The sequence below is a fragment of the Hippocampus bargibanti genome, linkage group LG08, assembly GCF_051943395.1.
Source record: "Hippocampus bargibanti isolate YZ-2025 linkage group LG08, ASM5194339v1, whole genome shotgun sequence".
Taxonomy (NCBI): domain Eukaryota; kingdom Metazoa; phylum Chordata; class Actinopteri; order Syngnathiformes; family Syngnathidae; genus Hippocampus; species Hippocampus bargibanti.
Window position 1 is genome coordinate 18,314,262 of NC_142741.1, and position 22,008 is coordinate 18,336,269.

Below are 22,008 nucleotides of genomic sequence, written 5' to 3' on the forward strand. Positions count from 1 at the left end.
AAAACATTTTTTATGTGGTGCTTTGTGTTACACATTTGACAACCACGACCACTTGGGCGGCACGCCAGTATTGTACACTATTGCACGTGTACGCGCAGAGGTCTGCTCTGTACCTTTAAGAACATCCCTGTCAGCATCCTCCTCCCGTGTTGTGGACGCGCTCGCTTAAAAGCTAAATATTCGATAATTACAGTCAACCTGGCTTTGCATCATCCAACTGATAGCACACCAGTTTCACGTCACACGGACATTCCACGGTTGTATTTTTCATCGATAGATCGATGCATTTTCTTACACGGTCACCCTAGCGGTCCAACCGTTGGTTTTTGCTTCTATTTCTCACCCGTGCACGTCCCCAGGCTGATTCAGGCTATAAGATGGCTGAGCTAAATTTGGGGAAGGGTTTGACTGCGGGGAAAGTCGCCAGCAACGTCCAGAAGAAGCTAACCAGAGCACAAGAGAAGGTAAGAGCTGCGGGCTAAACGTGAGCAAATGGGGAACATGGATAGATGCGATGCCCGTAGATGAAACGAAGAGTCAAGTTGCACCCCCCACACCCACCAAGGGGCAATGTCGCATCAAGACAGCCTCGCAGCTGGGAGCTGAGATGGTGCATTTGGGGCTCGGGTGTTGCATCGTTGTATATCCGTGCATTTTAGGCAATGTCATTGACGGAAACATTGAAGGAGAAGGTGATGGGCCCACTCAGAGTCGTCATATGTGACACTTCAAAAATCTTAACCATACTTGAATGTCTTACACGTGCCACAGTCTCACATCTGTCACATCCAATCAGAGGACTGTGATAGTACGAAGCTAAACGCTGCTTCGTGTATTCTCTGCTTAGAGGCCGCGGCAATTGCATGTTAGGAAGGCGCTATATTGAAGGCGCACAGAGGGCGCTATATTAGTTAAAGCCTATACGCACTATCCTTGCAGCGTGATTCCCATCCATGTGCGCCATCATAACAGTTGGTACGTATTTGGTACGCCTGCAAGTGGCGCTTGTTCATCTCAGTTCGCCGTACGGGTACATGAAAGTCTCGACAAGAATTGTTTAAGCAGTTCTGTCATTGTCTATGTTATTATTAAATCATCATTAAAGCATTAAATCATCAATTTATTGGGCATTGGTTTGTCAGCCTACTTAATGTTGTACAATATATCTTTGGAATTTTATCGCTGACACCTATTCATTCATCACTAATGTATAAAAAAACACAATTATTGACAGCTATTGCTTTTTGCTATTTGGCAGGTTCTACAGAAACTTGGAAAAGCGGATGAGACCAAAGATGTTGCTTTTGAGGAGGGTGTAATCAACTTCAACAAGCAATATGTGAGAGTCCAATGAATGATATTATTAGAGCAACAACACTGACTTTTATGATTGGATATATGACTATTTGAAGTTCAGCTCATAAATGCATCCTGTTAAATGTGCCATTTTTTTAGGCTGAAGGGAGCAAACTCCAACGTGACCTTAGAGCATATCTGGAGGCTGTCAAAGGTGAGATAGACACTGATAATTATATTTTATCATATACCTGTGCCCATTTTTTAATTTAATTTTATTTTATTGGGTGAATGTGCCTCATTGGTGTGTTTGTGCTTCTTCACAGCCATGCACGAGTCCTCAAAGAATGTGCAGGCATGCCTCGCCGACATGTATGAGCCCGACTGGTATGGCAAGAATGAAGTCGATTCCATTGTGGAGGTCTGACATGCTGTTATTAGTTTTAATTCTTGAGATGTATACATTTATTTGGATTCATTGGATTATACGAGATGTTTTGCAAATTAATCATCGTATGGATCACATCAAATTATGCAGCTGTAGCTAATGTCACAAGGAAGTACAGTATTTAAGATGATATTTGGCTCTCTACTCCTTTATGTTTGGTTTCATATTACATTGCACTACTGGTTCCTACTACACAACAAATTGCAACTTAAAGAAATAGTTTCCCGTATTAAAACTAAAACTACTCTTCCCCCTCTTGAGCTTCAGAGACATTGACTGTAAACATTCCAACTTTACATCATAAAAACAGTTTTATTGTTATTTAATTAGCTCAATCTTTGAACTGTTTGTGTTGCGGCTAATTCTGGATCAAAATTTAATATCCTATTTTTAACCATTGTAATTTGCAATTTGTTATATTTGTTACAACCTAAAAGTTGTGACAAAGCTGATTAACACTTTTTTTTGGGCTGGCTCCGATTAACCAAGGCGAGTGTTGATCCTTTTTAACACAGTCAAACCATTTTAGTTTTTTCTAATCCAAAGATACTATGTTGATGGCGTGACGTATTTAGTCTCACTATGACACTAAAACATTTTGACATTTTACGTTCTGGAATGTATAATCAACAAAAAGTCAAAAAGAGATCATATTCTTTATACCCAAGCAGAAATATGGCTTCTATTTTTTTATGTTGATTTAGGCCCCTTCACATCCGAGAGGAAACTCATATGGGCAGTTTTTTTTGTCTAAGGTTTAATGTTTTTTTTTTGCTCTGCTTCTGTTTGCAAATGAGAGATGAGATTTTTTTTCCTGAGGGAGAACATTTCAGCATATTACAAAAAGTGTCAAAGCTTCCTTTTTACACATTTCTTTACAAGCACCGTTAAATATTTGCTGTTTCTGATTTTCCAATGTGGATGCATCTTCAAGGATTGCGACGTGCTGTGGACTGACTACCATCAAAAGTTGGTTGATCATGCGCTGATATCCATGGATACTTATTTAGGACAGTTTCCTGATATTAAGGTTGGGCGACATGATAACATAGACCTTTTTAATATAAATGGCAGAAAGACTTATCTTAATTTCTATTCCTGCTCAGGCTCGTATTGCCAAGAGGGACAGAAAGTTGGTGGATTATGACAGTGCCAGACACAACTATGCCACCACGCATAAGACAAAGAAAAAGGATGGCGTTCTTAAAATTACAAAGGTATCACGAATACACAAAGAAGTGCTGAAAACTACAGTCAAGATTCAATTTAAGATGAGTAGAACATAACTGAGGAGCGTGTCTCCCTTTTAGCCATCGTCTTTGTTGGAGAGGGCAACGCCTGGCTGGGCTCAAGGGATTCTGTCCGCACACAATGTGGCCCAGAGTAGCTTGTCCAGAAGCCAGGTACACTACACTCTTAACCCTCATATTATGTCACGGGTCCATTTGACACGTTTCCGTTTTTGTGTTGACTAAAGCACTGGATATTATTTTTCCTTTCTTCAAAACAGTTGTAAAATATCCCAATGGGATAGAAAATATGTTATCTCTTTTTTCAAGTATGTTTATAACATCTCAGAAACACAAAGCAGCTATTTGACTGTTTTGTGTGGATTTTTACAAACGGGTAAAAATTACAACATAATCAATGTGATTTTTTTTCAACATTATATGAGGGTTAATGATGGTCACTTATCTTTAATGTGTCATGTCAACTTGGCATCTAAAAAATAGACAGGGAGCCCAAACTAATTTTAAATGAATAAATAAATCTAAGAGAATTAACCCATATAAACAAATGCCCATGTATTTTTTTCAGGCAGAGGAGGAGTTGGAGAGAGCCCAGAAGGTATTTGAGGAAATAAATATTGACTTACAGGAGGAATTACCTTCACTCTGGAACAGGTGATTTTTTTTCTGCAGAACTGCAAGAACAGTTGCCAGTTTATTTCCTCATATATTTCAGCTGATCATAAAAGCGGGTGACCAGATTTTGCTTTTGATTTAACAAAGAAAAAAAAGTCACTTCAGTATTTTTTTCTTCTTCATAATTATTATGTTTGTTCCCGGGTTGCACAAGGAGCTTAGTCAATTTTGTAACTTTTTGGGTGTTTTTCCATGTCCATATGAGTGTTAAAATCTCCGACCGGCACCTTTATTGACACTGAAACATTGACGAGTGGCTTTGCACATCGTTACCTTTTGCTTTTGTCATCACTCATCACTATCATCAGCTTCATACTGTGTGAAAATGTCGACATGTCTGGGGCGAAAGACAATGTTTGGTCTTCATTGACCACCATCTACCAATTTTCCTTGACCAACTTGATACCCCAGTGCATATTTGGTATTTTGTGTGTGTGTGTGTGTGTGTGTGTGTCCATAATATAATGAGGGAACGGTGGTGAACAGGTCAAATTAGTTTTATGAACTGTTGGTGGACTTTATTCAATCAGCATGATATTAAATTTTACTGTCAGTATTGCTATGCTTTCTATTGCCTTTGTTATTCATTTTTTGCTATTTGGATGAATTATTTTTGCTCCACGGAGAGCACTTGATACACAGCGGTGGTTGTTTTAAAGTGCTCTCTAAATACAGCTGAGTTGCGCTGAGTCTGCTCGTAATCGTCTTGTACTGAACAAAATGAAAAAAAAATGATTATAAGTCTCTTTCTGTATCTTTTGCAGCCGTGTTGGTTTCTATGTCAGTACCTTCCAAAGTTTAGCTGGTTTTGAGGAAAAGTTTCACAAAGAAATTAGTCGGGTGAGTGTGATACAACATGATAAACTAGATAAAGCATTAGAAGAGCATTGGGACACATCACACGATCACATATTGAATTGGTTATGAGATCCACTTGAATCCTTGGTTTACCCTAAAAGTGAGTTCTTCCACTTAGTAACTTTATTCTAGCAAATTTGTGAAGGCAATTTCTGAAAGCAAAAGCCATGTAAGGCATGTTTGAGGGAGTTTGGTATTGAATAAATTGAAAAAATAATTAAAATAAATAATTAAAAAAATGAATACATGCTTTCATATACACTAACTATACCTAACAAATATATACAGAAATAAATACCTGGAATTCAATGTGTGGACCCTGCAAAGTCATATAAATATTATCTATGCAAGTGAATTAATACAAATAACATTCAAAAAAGAGTGGATGACGAGTGGCCACATGTTCCAATACTTCTGTCCAGTGTTTTTGAGTTTTTGAGGTTTGTAAAACCTCTTTGATTATATAGATTACAATAACAAGGTGTAAAGTGACTACTGTAGGTGGGCAAGTAATCTTATACTTTCTTCTTTTCCCCCTGCCGACAGCTGGATCAGGATTTATATGATGTGCTGGAAAAACTCGAAAAGACAGAAACAAGCAGGTTAGTGAGCAAGTTTGTCACATGTCTGTTTAAATTCAGCCATTTGTTTATTCTGAATGACTCCTACTGATATTGTACCGAGAAGTGCAATTGGATTCAATGTGAGGCTTTGGAATTGTTGTCAACACGTAATGGAATTGATTGAATTTTGCAGCGTCAGTTGACGTTGAAGATTTGTCTATTTATCTGAAACAAAAACAGATTCATAAATGTGTTACGACTAATGCTTGGAAAGAAATCATTAATCTGAAGCCACCCCTGAACCTCCATTGCAGGGCCTTATCGCCGGGAGCAAGTAGGAGGTAATCAGCAAAGAAGGTGGTAAACCATAGCCACGCCACTGTTGCCCTGTCTGTCCACTTGTTTCTTTGTCAGTCGGTTTGTAGGATTGAGCACGTATACGGTGCTTGGTTCTACAAGTGGGCTCATAGACACTGTCTGGGAAAGAGTGCTGTGCCCTCACAGCTGCAGATATGGAAGATATGGGCAAACCGTGTATACTTTCATGCTGCAACAGTGCGTTATGTAATAATTTCAACTCATATTCAAATGCATATAATCTTCAAATTGCATTTTATTGAGGATTAGGAAGCGTAGTGTTTACAATTTTATAAACCTAGGTGATATAGTCTGATAGCAAATTAGTTTCCTAGCTCAGAAATATATGTAGAATGATACTTCGGCTCACTGACATAATTGGTTCCCAGAAAGTGTGTGTGAGGCGAAAAGGTCATCTTCTAAACATTTATTTCCCATAAGAAACCATTAAAATGAGAATAATCCATTCCCAGGTCCTCATAAAACATAATTCTCTACTAAATAAGCCTTAAAAGTACGCAAAATATACCTTATTTTATGTATAATAAATGTGCTATTGTATTGTAATTAAAGAAATAAACTGTACTGTATATTAACGTTGTTTTGTTTAGCTTTGTAATGTCGTTGATGTAGTTGCCTCTTGATGATATCCGAGTGAAGTTTCCGTGCTTTCTCTGCGATAATACCCTCACTGACATTATCCCCTGCTAGCTGATTTTCCTTAATACAAATCACCAGAATAATTTCAACCTCTTCTATTGCAACCTCTTCTATTGCTTCTATTAATAGCTTCCTTGTTCTTAAGGATGGTAGTAATGGTCAACTTTGCGTAATGTTACTGGGAAGCGTGGGAAGTCATGTATTTCGATGATCTTCTGCTCGACCGTAATTTTCTTTTGTGTCCTCTTCGGTTTAACACTAGCCTGTTGTGGGGTCTTTTTCGGGCCCATAATAGCAAAAGTACACTTGATAACAAACCACGTCCGCACTCAAAGAGAGGTGGTGACGAAAACTAGTCCGTCAGCCACCGTGGCGTTGTTCGAACGTGTGGTTTGGTGTTCTTCCGCCAGAAACTAGTCCGCCAGCCACCGTGGCGCTGTTCAACCGTGTGGTTTGCTTCGTCCGCCGAAAAGTACTTCGTCAGCCGAGACTCTATGCTCGCGAATTTAATGTTCGTGACGGGAAAGGTTCGTAAGCTGAAGCATTCGTCAGCGGAGGTATCACTGCATTGTGGAAATTTCATTGGGTTCCCCAAAGAATATGTTGAGATTAAATTCAAGAGACGTCTCAAAATATTGTCATTTACCATTCATCGTTTGCTATTTGAAACATATCATTCCTTCCACCTTGTGTTTTGGTAAATCCCCAGTTGCAGCTCAACAAAAATCATCGCCAAAGCATGAAGCTTTGAAGGTGCCACCACCATGACGCCACTGTTGAAGCAATGTTCTTTTGGTGATGACAAACCATGACAATTTCCCAAATACATGTATTTTGGAGATTTCACCATGGTTGTTTCAACCCCCACTTGAAATGATTTAAAAATCGTCATAAATAAAGTGTATTGCGTTTTGCAGGTAACAGGTCACGATCATAATGGCCTTTAACCATTTTTGATTCATTTAACTTTTTTTCCATGTGCTCACATTCCTCACAAAAAATATTTTTAATAAAGAAAAAGCATGACTGCTACGCTACATGCTTTTGAATCACAATGCAAGACATTTGGTCCCAAAATGTGTTTGTACCTTAATTTAACATTGTTCTCTTGTTAACCAAAAATGTTCTGGTCACATATGGATGAAGAAACACACTAAAATATATCGCTTCACATTCATTTTAACTTTTATTGCCAATTTACCTCTGGAGCTCTACACTTCATTGCATGCCCCTTATTAGATGAATAAAACAACACATAAATTTAAATACAGCTCATGTCTGGGATCTCATTCAAATCTACTGCACTTTAATGTTGTAGCCAAAGTGTCCCTGTCCATTTCTTTCAATATCTTCAGTTCTGAGGCTTCTGTCAGCTTCTACAGTATGTTCTCTCGAACTAATGATGCCACAACGACTGCCTTCTTTTGAAAATCAATTTGAAGCAGCCCGCTTGCATGAGATGCAAGAGGAATATAGCAGGGAAGGAACGAGGTTCACTTTCTTGCATGGCCACTCTGCATGAATTGCAACTTTCTTCAGCCATCTTCCTCATGTGTTGTACATTCATCACGGGCAACCTGGATTATTTTCCCACCTTTTTTTATTTCTCACTGATTCAGTGACATCGATGAGTCCAACCACACTCTCAAGCCAGGAGGCCCGCCGCCGATTCCAAAATCCCCATCTAAGGTAGATGCTTATCTCTTATTTCCACTGTTTTTTTAAACCATTGTAAATTGCTCATCCCTTTGTTCCAGCTCAGACCAGCAGTGCCTCCTCCACCAAAGGTGACTCCATCCAAAGATATGAAAACGGAAAATATCATCAATATGTTTGATTCTGCAGCAACTCCCGACATAAGTGTCACCTCCCCCACCGAGGTTTGTGTGGATAACTGGTGTTCCCAAGCAAGTAGTCATTTCACTTTTCTTTCTCTCCTTGTAGTCACTTACCTTACCAGCTCTTTTTTCTTTCCCCTTTCACGATATTTGTTGTAAAAGTGAGGCAAGCAACCTCGTGTTTCAGTCGCTGACATCAGTTGATGAGCACATATGTAAAGAGTTTGATGTTTCTCTTTATTTGTAAGTAGGTTCGTTGTCAGATCTCCCAGGCAGGTGACGCGCAGAGCTTGATCGTGGCGTGGAGTCGAGCAAGTCGTGCCGCGATGTCTGTCCGACGCCCGGCATTAGCCGGGCGTGAGTCCGAGATGAGTCTGAGATGATTCTGCCCCGTGGTTCGCCCAATCTCTCTGTCCCGCGACAGCTCCTTTTATACAATTTGCAAACGTGTGCTATGCGTTAGGGTGATACGCACATCAAGGAGATCAAGGAATTGAAAGACATGAAAGTGTTGAAAGGCGCACTTCAAAATCATACACACGTGTGACGCAACAGGGCTCCCCTCCTGGATCCGAAGTCGGTGAAAGCGATGAAGGAAAAACAAATAAAAACAAAAGTCATTCTGCGACATGGTGAGGCCAGGCAAGATGACGGTCACCGGGCATGGCAGGAGTCTGTGGGGTGGTTGCCGAGGAGGTTTCGTGGTGCCTGAAGTCGCTGTATGGGAGCACGGCAAAGAGTGCTCTACGACTGCCAGTTTGAGTCGATCGATGGAAACTTTCCTCGCGGCCGTCGAGTCGATGCCGGAAGGTCTTCTCACCGTGAGTTGTTCGGTTGGGATCGGTCAAGTTGGAGAATCGATGAGGGATTGTGAGGACGAAGGTGCGTGGGGTTGGCCATGCTGCCGGGCACGGACAGGCCGGTCATCGGCGACGGTGGCGATGATCGCGCTGCCATGGCGCTCTGCAGGACGCTGAGGAAGCACGCTGACGTCGGCGGCCGTGTCGGCTATGAAGCGTCTTCCCGAAGTCCGATCGTGGACATAAGCGATGACCGACGACGTCCGATCGTGGACATATACGATGTCCGATCGTGGACATAAGCGATGTCCGACGATGTGCGATCGTGGACATATACGATGCAGCTAGTTGCAGAGTCGCCAGGCGAATTGGACGATGTTGGCCATCAGGGTGCGGCAGGTTTGGATTGGATTGGATTGGATTGGATTTGCCTTTTTTAGTCTCACAGTAGAGAAATTTACATTTCACAGCAGCAAAGTTATGAAAGGAATGAAAGTAGAAAAACAAAATACATGAGCTTCACGATTCATGAGTTTCACGGTGGGGTCGGGGCGCCCACGGGTGGTGGCGGCCCATCGGGAGCTCGGCTCGAGGGGTCTTGCTGTGAAGATGCCGGGTTCACAGGCGGCTGGGAAATCTGGTTCTTTCCATTTGGAGAGTTGATTGGGCTGAGGAGGAGGGAAAAAATGCTCCTGGCTAGCTTGCCAATAAAGAGTTTGATGTTTCTCTTTATTTGTAAGTAGGTTCGTTGTCAGATCTCCCAGGCAGGTGACGCGCAGAGCTTGATCGTGGCGTGGAGTCGAGCAAGTCGTGCCGCGATGTCTGTCCGACGCCCGGCGTTAGCCGGGCGTGAGTCCGAGATGAGTCTGAGATGATTCTGCCCCGTGGTTCGCCCAATCTCTCTGTCCCGCGACAGCTCCTTTTATACAATTTGCAAACGTGTGCTATGCGTCAGGGTGATACGCACATCAAGGAGATCAAGGAATTGAAAGACATGAAAGTGTTGAAAGGCGCACTTCAAAATCATACACGCGTGTGACGCAACATATGCGTCCACTCCAGTACCAGGGTTTTTGTCATTTTTACTCAAATAGCAGGACCACAGAATAGTGAGTTTGAGGACTACATAAAGATTCAATCCCATGTAACAAACCTTCGACTATGCTCTTTCATCAGAAATAAAAAAAAGTTTATTTCGAGCTTACTTGGTTGTAGAGTTATCTGCATTGAAAGTTGGGGGGGGGGCTTTGCAAAAAGTAAATGTTGCCCCCTTGTGGGAGGGAAAAACATTGCCAGATGTCTGACTGAAGCTTCAAATGCATCCCCCCCGCAAGAAAAAACAAAACCCGAACAAATTCGGGAATGACGCTCCATGTCATGCTTTGAATAAATTCAGGAATTGCAGTGAATGACTTAATCAAACCGTATCCCAGAAGTACATTAAACATGAACCTGAGCACCTTCAATGGATCAGCAAAAGCTGGAAGAGTAATGGCATGGATAAGTAGCATTTAACACGCATTATTACATGATTGAGAAGCTATTTCTTCCATATTTCACAAATTTGGCAAGATGATACCACATTAACATATCTTGAAAGGAAATATAGTGATACCTCAGCTTACGAACGCTTTAGATAACGAACTTTTCGCCTTATGAACATTAAATTTGCGAGGATATAATCTTGCCATACAAACTTTTTTTCGGGAAACACACAGAGCGCCACAATGAGTGGTGTGTCGTTCGCGAACGAGCCGGTTCTTGGAGCTCCTAGAACGGCAGCCGGCTTTCTTTCCTATATTCCCTGCCCCCAGTCTTCGGTTAAAGCCGCACGTGATTGGTCAAGATCTGTGGTACAGGAGGGAGGGGGACACACGTACCAGTGAGCCGGGGGATGGGTTACAGAAACAGAAACACACACACACACACACACACACACACACACACACACACACACACACACACACACACACACACACACACACACACACACACACACACACACACACACACACCAAAGTGAGATGACCGAGCTTGAAACAAAAAAAAAAAACCTAACAAAAAACAAAAGAGAAATGGTGAGAAAATGGTGAGAAAACAGTGACATTTGCACTCGTTTCAACTTTATTGATAGTTCAAAGGCAAGTGTAGACTGCAAGGTTAAAATATCCCATCAATTAGGCTCCACAAATAACTCGCACATGCCATCTGTACAATTTGAAGAGAACATACAAGAAAGGGAACCAGCTATTAATGAAGTTTCTGGTGTGTCTGCCTGCACCGGTTGCTGTTGCAATATCACAACTTCTAAGATGTACAACCCAGAGGTCCTTGAGACAATTTATGCAAAAATCTATCCATTCCATCAAGCCATCAATGACCATCACAAATGTAAATAAAATGACTTTATAATACAGTACAGTTTATTTCTTTAATTACCCTACCATAGGACATTTATTATACATACAATAAGGTATATTGTGTGTTGTTTTAAGGCTTATTTAGTTGTTTTATGGGACCTGGGAAGGGATTATTTTCATTTAATGGTTTCTTATGGGAAATTAATGTTTGGAATACACACTTTTTGCCTTACACACACTTTCACGAACCAATTAAGTTTGTAAACCAATGTATAACTGTACAATGAAAATGTGTAAAAACATTTGGAGTGAGGTGTTGCTGACTACCTTCTTTTAAAATCGAGCATAGTGTTTTATAGATACTGTATGTCCTTCAGTTGACTGTTTTCTACCATTATGATGCTCAACAACAACATCTTCGATACAAAAGTGCGGAGCAAATATTGCTAAGAGAACATTGCTAAGAGAACATTGCTTCCTAATTGTGTGTAGTGTTTAGACTAACGCTTCCATTGTATGATGCTTTCTTTTGTCGCTGCTGCTTGTCATGATTCAATAAATCTGGATGAATGGCATGCTGCCATTGTTTTTTTTTACCGGCTCCACCATTTGGAACATCTCAGCTCAGTATTTTCAGAGATAATTATGCTTTATTTGAATTGTTATTTTCTGAGGGATATTAATCGCTCAGCATGGTCCTGTAATCAACAGGGAGCCGGAATAATACACTGCATATTGACCACCCGAGTTAAATTGTCCCGGTTAAAATGATTTACAGTTGAAGTTGACATTTATAAAAGATGAGTGTGAGTAAATTGACAGTGTGCCATTTGCAAAGTCAACCTGTTTGTTGATTCCTGTATAGATTTCCGCACATCAACATCCACCACTTGCCCTTTTATGTTGCATAATTTCAAATAATTTTGTTTCGATTAAAACCAAAACATATAAGCAGTAAGCCTAGAAACACAGCTTTTTTTGCCATACAACTCTGACACTATAACTTCTTCCCTGATAGCCAGCAAACTGGGACTCCTGGGTAAGTTAAGCAACTTCCATTATGAATTTACAAATAATTTTGGTGACCGCCGTCATGTAAATGCCATTGATTAAATGTTTTCCATTGTGTCACATAGCTGTTAAAAAAGCATGCTTGTCTGTGAGACTTCTTTAACACTGCTTTGTGTATTTAAACGCATTACTCCATCAGTTTCGTGTCTGTCCTGTATCACTTGATGCATTGTTCTCACGTATGGAACTTTTGTTTACATTAATGTTTATATCGCACAAATGGAACTCGGAAATGAGCTTCAGTCAATTCCTTTCTACATTTAAATTAAATGCAGAACATTTGGCTGCTTCCAAAATATACCTTCCTCACATTTCAACTGCAAATTAATACTAATATTTTAATCAGCATGAATGTTTGAAACTGAATTGACCTCAATTTTTTAGTTGATTCATATATGCCTGTATGCTACACCGACAGAACATGTGTCCTCCACTTGCCATTTATAATATGAAAGTTGCTCATTGTTACATCAGTCTTTACCTTCACTTGAAGGCTCCTGCAGGGCATTAAAAAAATCACAAAAAATCAAAACCTGAGCAACTTCACACAGCCTTGCTTGTGCATCTGTGAACTAACCTTTTCATTCATCACTGTAAGAGAGATGTGTCTCAGAGACAAGACAGCTCGAGGCAAACAACAATATTCCACAATGGAATGACACTTCTGCTCTTACAACGATATGCACCAACCCCCCCGCCCCCCGCCTCATGACCATTGCTCTGTGATTAGAAGGCATTCTTGCCAACTAAACACAGAAGAGCTCACGTTGCTCTTCTGATGGAAATGGCTTCCTTTGACTGCCATTCTTTTTTGTTATTTAGTTCTTTTTTTTTTTTTACTTTGTTACTTCCGGGTTGAGTGAACGCTGGCGCGTGTGGCTGCCGCTGCTCACCCACAGAAAAAAAACTTATCCTGTGACTGTAAAGTGACCTTGAGAGTTTTGAAATTATTTATAACTTATAAATTAATTGTATTTTGCATTTTTTCTATTTTTATTTTCTTTCTTTCTTTCTTTCTTTCTTTCTTTCTTTCTTTCTTTCTTTCTTTCTTTCTTTCTTTCTTTCTTTCTTTCTTTCTTTCTTTCGTTTATTCCATGTATTTTTTTATGTACAATGAAGGTGTATGTATGTTTTCCCCAAATAAATATTTAGCTCCTTTGTACAATGATGCTGATAATGATAATGACAACGATAATGATAATGGTAATAATGATTATGATGATGATGATGATGATGATCACGATGATAATGTATCTTTGGTGGGATGCTTCGGAGTAGAATGAGGGGTTTAACACCAGGGCTCTTGGACCCCTGAGGCAACTAAACGCCCAGCAGCCAGTGGGGAAGGAGGTGGGGACTTACCGGAAGGTGAGGTGCCCAGCGCTTGCCCCACCAATACTGAGGGGAGTGGGAGTAGCCGCCCCACAACCATCATGAAACAATAACAAGGCGAGGGCCCTTCCAGGACTCGCCATGAGTGTAACCCTTGTGAAACACCAGTGAGAGTCGTACTGGTGGTGGGACCCATATTTATCTTCATATTTCATACATGTTGACCACCATATACCCTTGTGGTTTATGGTCTCCCTTTAGTGTTATGTGAAAAAATACATATTCATTCATTGCATTAGTTAAATTAGTTAGGTTTCTATTAACTTGTCTGGAAGTTATGTACGTAAGTTTATTTTTAATTGATTTAACTGAATGATTATTCCAGTACGTGATTTATTTTCTGACACTCGAGCAGTGAGGATATTACATTGTCCTCATGGATGAGAAGGTTTCTTCAGCCGTCATCTGTACAAAAGTGAAGGTTTCGGACGTTTCGCCTCCTATCCAAGAGGCTTCGTCAGCGAACTAAAGTCTGACTGGTCGTATCGGCCCCATTTATCTCATCTCATCTCATTTTCCGTACCGCTTATTCCTCATTAGGGTTGCAGGGGTTGCTGGAGCCTATCTCAGCTGTCTTCGGGCACGAGGCGGGGGACACCCTGAATTGGTTGCCAGCCAATCGCAGGGCACACAAGGACAAACAACAGTCACTCTCACACTCACACCTAGGGACAATTTGGAGTGGTCAATGTGCCTGCCATGCATGTTTTTGGAGTGTGGGAGGAAACCGGAGGACCTGGAGAAAAAAAATACATCTGTTTGTCTATATGTTTTCCTTTCTCTAACTTTTGGAGACAGTCAATCATTTCTTTCTTGTATCTATTGGAAGGGTCCCTTTTTAGTTGCTCATACGTGTTAGAATCATTGATTAACCTATTTATTTTGTCTTCATAATCCAATGTGTTGAGAAGCACTGTGCACTTGCCCTTGTCTGCTGGCAAAATAGTAATATTTTTGTCTTTTTGTAGAGTAGTTAACGCCTTTCTCTCTTCTAATGTTATGTTGGACGGAGGAAGTTTGGCACTACTGAGAAGAGCTGATATTTTAATGCGTAGATCATCTGCCTCTGCATACGAAAGTTTGTTATTTTTAATAGCCGATTCAGTAGCTGTGATGTAATCTATTGTATGTATAGTTTTAGGAGTCACTGAGAAATTTAAACCTTTGGTAAGTACCGCCTTTTCTGTCTCTGAGAGATCTCTGTCTGACAAATTTTTGATCCAATTCTCCCTTGCAAACTGTTCATTCCTAATTTTCCCCATCCCCAACCTGAGAGTAGGGACCTATCATAGCTGTGTCCGGCGCCACCATGTCTGGACATTAGGGATATATAAATGGGGCCGATACGACCAGTCAGACTTTAGTTCTTGGATAGGAGGCGAAACGTCCGAAACCTTCACTTTTGTACAGATGACGGCTGAAGAAACCTTCTCATCGATGGACCACTCCTGTACGACTGAGAGCTTACACAGACGTATTGTCCTCATGGAAATGTTCTTATGATAATATAGTTATGACTCAACAGACGGGCGGCCCAGTAGTCGAGTGGTTAGCACACTGGCCTCACAGTGCAGAGGTCGCCGGTTCACGTCCCGGTCCGGCCTCCCTGTGTGGAGTTTGCATGTTCTCCCCGGACCTGCGTGGGTTTTCTCCGGGTCCTCCGGTTTCCTCCCACACTCAAAAAACATGCATGGCAGGCAGATTGACCACTCCAAATTGTCCCTAGGTGTGAGTGTGAGAGTGAAGGTGGTACGTCTTTGTGTGCCCTGCGATTGGCTGGCAACCAATTCAGGGTGTTCCCCGCCTCGTGCCCGAAGACAGCTGAGATAGGCTCCAGCAACCCCCGCGACCCTAATGAGGAATAAGCGGTACGGAAAATGAGATGAGATGAGACTCAACAGACTGTTTAGGGTGAAAGACCAAGTTGATTCATGAAATAGCATCCTTGACAGTGAAATGTTTCATTAAAAGAGCCAAAAGTGTGATTTCCTCATTCAATCCCCCAATAGTCGAGTATTATATAGTCCACTCCCCTGGCTTATCTCTGTTTGTTATTCTGAATCATTAACTCTCTCTTCCTTCCACACTTAAGTGTCCCTCAACATTCCCCAATTATTTGCCAACCCTTTTCATGAGATAAAACATGTCTTCTGAACTCTGACCCCATGAAACCCAACACTTGCCCCTCAGCCAGAGGATGACGGTGCCCAAGAGGAGCCCGCCAAGAGGCACTATGACCCTGTGGCGGCTGCTGCAGATGCCTGGGGGGATGACGATACTCCGCCTGCCCGTTATGACCCGATAGCCGCTGCCACGGAAGGCTGGGGGGATGACGGGACTCAAGCGGTTCACTATGATGCAAAAGAGGATTGGGGTGACAATGAAACCCAACAGGCTTATGATGAATCCATAGCTGAAGCTCCAGAGGTTCTGGTCGAGAATGACAATCAACCGGACGCAGAGGACGCTGCAAGTCCTGCTGAGGCTTCGGTTGACACCTATGAAGAAGAAGCTCCTCCTAATGCTGCTGATGAAGAGGATCAGGTAATCAAGAAGATGCATCTGGATTAAAGCGATGGATGCATCAGCTGTGTAGGAGATTTGAACCTAAGATGCCGACTTGATAAAGAAAATCGATTGTGATTAAGAGCGTGAACGAAGGAGGCTTCTTAAGATGAGGATGATGCATCTGGACCAGGAGAATAGATGCATCCATTTTTTCGCTCTTAAATTAAATTGTGCAGCTTGTAGGTGATTTCATTTCAGATGATTAATATGAGTAACTGCAGGTGAATATGGTGCTCAAATATATAATGAGCCAGCCTTTTTGCCTGTGTTGTCATCGTGCTGCTTTTCCTGTTGTCCATCTTGTAGTGTGTCAGTCTCACATCCTCAATTATTTATGGTTTTATTTCATGTACAGTGTCTGCCTCATCTTTTCTACTGGTATATATTTGGTCTCAGGGTGAGTCTGAAACAACTCCTGGAGCAGTTCCTGAAGCAGACGCAGTGGACGCAGCAGAAGAAACAGTGGGAAAAGATGTGAGTACAAGCACAAACATACTTGTCAAAACTTTTGATTCGTGAAAATATGATACATTGCTAATTTATACACTTGTATATGTACTGTAAAGCTTTTCTCGATACAAATTAACAGTTTTTGATTTAAAGAATAACAAATATTTAAAACACTGTTGTGAATAACTATAATTTAATTTTAAATGTTCACTTATAATAATAATAATAATAATAATAATAATAATAATAATAATAATAATAATAATAATAATAATAATAATAATATCATAATCATCATCATCATCATCATCATCATCATAATAATAATATTCAATTTCATTTCTCAGCGCCTTTCAAAACTCTCAAGGTCACTTTACAGTCACAGGATCCGTTTTTCTGCGGGTGAGCAGTGGCAGCCAGACGCACCAGCGTTCACTCAACCCGGAATAACTCAAATAGATAGAATGTTAGCTAGCTAGCTAATAGATAACTAATAGCTAGCTAGCTACCTAGTTCGATAGCAAATAGATAGCAAATAGGTAGATAACTAGGTAGCCAGCTAGCTAGATAGCGAATATATAGCAAATAGATTGTTGGATAGGTAGCCAGCTAGCTAGTTAGATACCAAATAGATAGCAAATAGTACAAGTCTGTTTTGTCTTTGGTTCAGAATTTGGAGATTGGATCCACCCTTCCATTTTATGTGCGAGTGCCCCCCAAAAAACTTCAATTAAATTATGTTGTGTGTTCCCATCTAGACACCTGCACTAAATGAAGAACCAGTCGAAGTAACAGCAGACTCACCTGACATGCCACCTGGATTCCTATTTAAGGTAACATATTTGCTTATGCAGCTCGCTACCGATACAGTGTGCTCGCTCTGGCCAGTTTTCTCGTGTCACTAGTGGCTAGTGATCAGAGCAGTTTTTGCAAATTATGATTGGCTAGTGACGCAGTTTGCGAAAACTCTGACGTTAAGAAGCGCCTGCTTTAACTGAACCAATAAAGAGATCTTAATCCCATGCAGGACAAATGCAGATGTGGCTGTTTTTGTAATAATCTTTTGGGTTGCCAACTCGAAATATGATTGGTTAAATCAACAGTTTGAGCGACACATTCGATGTGACAGGGCCCGCAGAACTGATTGTGCAGGTGTCCAGGTAGATTTCTGACCCTGGTAACAAATGATGGCTGGAATGTGATTGATTAAATGCTTAAATACAAAAACACACATCTCGAAGCAGCACACCAGGGGAAAAGCAATGATAGCAAGCTGAAAGACAAATTGGAATGATTTAATTAGAATTCATGGACAAAATACTGTATAATTACATCAGTCTGTGATTCAGATATTTTTAGTCCAGCAGAGCAGTCCTTGCAGAGCCTGAGGGTACACCACTGGTGTGTGTTAGCCCCACTATAGAAGTGATAAAAATTGTGTCCCTCTTCAGAATTTATTTTGCCCATTCTTCCTCTAACATCTTCATTTTCTCTTTCTACTAATGTGTGGTAAAGGTCCAAGTGATGCATGATTATGCAGCCAATGACACAGATGAACTTGAAATGAAGGCAGGAGACGTGGTGCTTGTCATACCCTTCGACAATCCAGATGAACAGGTTACGTGCACACCCATTCTCACATGCTTGTTTCACAATTACAGGATGTTAAGTAATGTTTGGTTTCGTGTGTGTGTGTGTGTGTGTGTGTGTGTGTGTGTGTGTGTGTGTGTGTGTGTGTGTGTGTGTGTGTGTGTGTGTGTGTGTGTGTGTGTGTGTCTTCAGGATGATGGCTGGCTGATGGGCATAAAAGAGGATGACTGGAAGCAGAAAGGAGAAAATGGCCCCAAGGGAGTATTCCCTGAAAACTTCACCCAGAGGCTGTAAAAGTTTTCATTGTCCTATTTTCCTTGTCATCCCCACTCCCTGTACTATTCTTGCCCTGTCTAAATACTTGGACTTTGACCATAGACTGAGAACTGAAGTTGCAGTTCCGTGACTGAGGAATCAAAATTCTTGCAGAAGAGAAATGACAGCCGTTCCAGGGTGCGAAATATTACACTAACAGTACTATCATTAACTGGACTGACAAGGGGATCTTAATCCCATGCAGGACTAATGCAGACGTGGATGTCTTTGTAATGGTTTACCATAATTCAATCATTAAATCTCGATAGACCACATCGCAGAAATCTCTAAAACATAATTGCCTAACAGACAACATGTAATTAGAAGTAGATTTATAACATACAGATCTCTGGTTTGATCTGTTTGGTCATATTTGCGTGACAATTGATTTAGACATATTCAGGTAGAGTGAGCTGTTAAAATCAGGTGTTGCAGATTCTAACATTTGTGGTTTACCAATCAGAAATCAGTGCAATTAGTCTTGGGCAGCTGTTACAATTGTTGTTATATCCTTATTCCCACTAATCACTGGCCATTAGTTGTTATATTGTTTTTTTTTTATGGTGATAAAAGTGTTGATAGGCAGGCTCTTATGCATTCAAGTATCAGTCCAACTGTCTACAAAGCTTGCCTAAAACCTTTTCTGCAAACTGCGCCAATGAGAAGCTTCAACAGGTAATAGAATAGTTGGGCAGATTTAGTCACACTCTAATCCAACATATTTAAACTGAGCCAGCTTCATTCACTTTTAAAAGGTGAGTTGACAACAGCTCCTCCGACTTTCATTCACGACAACTTTGCTGACAAATGCAAATGTTTCCAAATATGCACCAGAGCTACTTGTTTTATTTTTGTATGCTGCCAAGCAATGATGATATAGCCTAAATAGCGGGCACCAGAATTGCCAACTGAGGATGATACAGAGCATTTTGTACTTCTGTCAGGTTCTCCGCTCTTTCATAGTCAAAACGCATTCACAAACTCGACCGAGATTCACTTTTGTTTTTATTACTATGTAAAAGTGAGAGTGAGGTGCGTGTATGTAAGTGTATATGTGTTTTGGAACAGAAATTCTTAATTTCTTGGCTAGTATTACGGGACAAACCCCCAAAAGGAGTGCACCCATTTGACAGGGAGCTTTTCAGACAGGATAAACAAATTTGTGCCGGCTGGTGTTCCAGGTTCCAGACGTTATTGTGCATTTGTTGTGTGTAAGTGTAATTTACCAAGTGATGACAGCTACATATTCTATAAAGATACAGTATGTGTAAGTGAGTTAATGTGAGCATGCTGACTTCCCGTGTGTTGTTGTGTGAAAACCTTTCAATGCTACTGGGATTACTTTTGAGGAATTACATGAAATATTTTTCCTCCACAGAATATGTATGTATTTATTTATTTATTTATTTATTTATTTATTTGTAAGGGAGCTTTTGAGCAAATTTATATTGGATATACATACACACCAATTCTTGCCGTCTTGGTTATCCACCAACTTTCAAAGTCAAGTCAAAGTCAAAGTCAGCTTTATTGTCAAATATGCTAATATGCATGACTTACAGCACTTGCCTCAAAATATTCCAAAAAGATTCAATTGTGATAATACGGAGGCAAGATTTATCGAGACGAACAATTTTGTTTTAAATCACATCTCAGTGATTTCACCATGTGATGGTTGCCTCACTCTCCATGTGCAACTTTACACTTTTTAGAACAATGGCTCCAAACGTCTCTGATTTGCTTCGTTTTGTTTTTCCAATTTAATCTACATCATTTTTGTTTTTGGATTGATCTTAAAGCAAGCCTGTGATTATGTAAGAGTTAAACCATGTCAAAATATTAAAACATCTTACCTTCCTACCCAACCAATATGAAAAAACAATATTGATGCCTCCCTCAGTTTCGAGTCTTTTATTTGGAGCAAGCTTTGATTTGGGGATTTAGATTGCAACACCCCCTGCTGGTTGCTTCGATACATACTAATAGCCCGTCATACAATTAATGCAATGATCGATGCCACCAGCAGGGTGTACTCTGAATAGTACAGTACCACCAGTAAGAAGAAAAAAAAAAAACACGCACACAATCTGAATTGCTGTCCGTGGTACTGAATCAAACCACCAGCCCACCATGATAACACCTGATATTATCTCAGATTCATCATTGCCTGCTGGTTTCTTCACTTATTGTGCTTAAAGTGTTAAGACAGTTTTGTGTTATTACATAAAATTATCCAGAGTGATTTTCGTCTCGTTTTACCACTCATTTTGTTTTTAAAGGAATCACGTTTGTGGTTGTATTAAAAAAAATGTTAAATCTTAATTTAAAAGGAATAAACAACATTGTGCCATTTATATTCTTAAAAATAGATCTTTAAATAATTTATCAGAAATTAGCTTCAAACACATTTTTGACAAATCTAAGCGTCGTGCTTCAGAGTGCACTTCCATCCAAAAATCTGTTAGAAAACCAACAGAAAATGTCACTCATTTAAAAATTGGATTTCATACGCATTCGCTGGAAATGTAGTTTGAAATATATGGGTGGAATGAAAACTGACATGCGAAGGAAAAGTAATTAAATACAAGAAAGAAACTGCGAAAGGAAATACGGGTGATGGAGCATGATGTATAAAAAGCTAGTTATACAGTAGTTTAAGACAGCATTTGTCTAATATTTTGGACAACAATCAGTGTAGCCTCGGGAAATGGTCCTCTGCTCCCCCCAACCTTAGAGCAGGGACCTATCATAGCAGAGGTCTGGCACCGCCACCAAATATATATATATATATATATATATATATATATATATATATATATATATATAGATATATATATATATATATATATATATATATATATATATATATATAGAGAGAGAGAGAGAGAGAGAGAGAGAGAGAGAGAGAGAGAGAGAGAGAGAGAGAGAGAGAGAAGAGAGAGAGAGAGAGAGCGAGAGTTGCCAGCTAATTTTAGTTCGCTGACGAAGCCTCTTCGATAAGAATCTAAACGCCCGACACCTTCATGCATTAGTTAATTATAGAATTGTGGTGGAAGCAGATGATCAATACATTTCAGTCACTTTCTTGCATCAGTGCCATATTATTCCCTCCTATTGGACAGTCAGAATTCCCCAAAAAGATGCAAACAACCGCATGCGCCATCTCAGTGCGACACAATAGTCGACCTATGGTTTTGGGGATAACTAATATGGCATATACATCTATTTTTAATTACTGGTATGCTACAGGATAATTTCACCATATAGAATATATATGGAAAAAAATAGATTATCCTTAGGAGAGAGGACTTGTGAATCTAGAAAGGACCAACGAAAGGTATTCTAAAAGGATCATAAAGTTATTTATGCAATTCAGGCCGGCATCACAGTAGTTAATATTCTGATTAGTCATTAGAATCACAACTCATGGAAGTACCGGAATGTGCTCAACTCTTTGTGGTTTCTATTGAATATGACAATCTGTACTCACACTATCACAGGGTCAGACTATGCAATA

General features: G+C 40.3%; 1 protein-coding gene across 3 annotated transcripts; it reads left to right on the plus strand.

The window, feature by feature from the left end:
- Nucleotides 1-116: 116 nt before the first annotated feature.
- bin1a (bridging integrator 1a) lies at nt 117-20,375 on the plus strand. Of its 3 annotated transcripts, XM_089002644.1 has the most exons (19): nt 117-464; nt 1,259-1,339; nt 1,456-1,510; nt 1,623-1,717; nt 2,679-2,774; nt 2,851-2,961; nt 3,055-3,147; nt 3,563-3,648; nt 4,434-4,509; nt 5,074-5,129; nt 5,405-5,431; nt 7,727-7,796; nt 7,865-7,987; nt 12,124-12,144; nt 15,759-16,112; nt 16,533-16,610; nt 17,345-17,419; nt 18,102-18,203; nt 18,369-20,375. In XM_089002644.1, the coding sequence occupies exons 1-19, from the start codon at nt 378-380 to the stop codon at nt 18,468-18,470; spliced, it is 1,788 nt and encodes a 595-aa protein (XP_088858770.1). In that variant the 5' UTR covers nt 117-377; the 3' UTR covers nt 18,471-20,375. The 3 variants fall into 3 exon arrangements, with proteins under 3 accessions (XP_088858770.1, XP_088858772.1, XP_088858771.1); XM_089002646.1 differs by lacking the exon at nt 15,759-16,112; XM_089002645.1 differs by lacking the exon at nt 5,405-5,431.
- Nucleotides 20,376-22,008: the final 1,633 nt, after the last annotated feature.

Bases quoted from the DNA above. Each gene is read 5' to 3' on its own strand.
- bin1a (XM_089002644.1), top strand. From the start codon at position 378: ATGGCTGAGCTAAATTTGGGGAAGGGTTTGACTGCGGGGAAAGTCGCC. The intron at 3,649-4,433 runs GTGATTTTTTTT...TATCTTTTGCAG, and splicing joins TTACCTTCACTCTGGAACAG to CCGTGTTGGTTTCTATGTCA. The intron at 18,204-18,368 runs GTTACGTGCACA...GTGTGTCTTCAG, and splicing joins TCGACAATCCAGATGAACAG to GATGATGGCTGGCTGATGGG.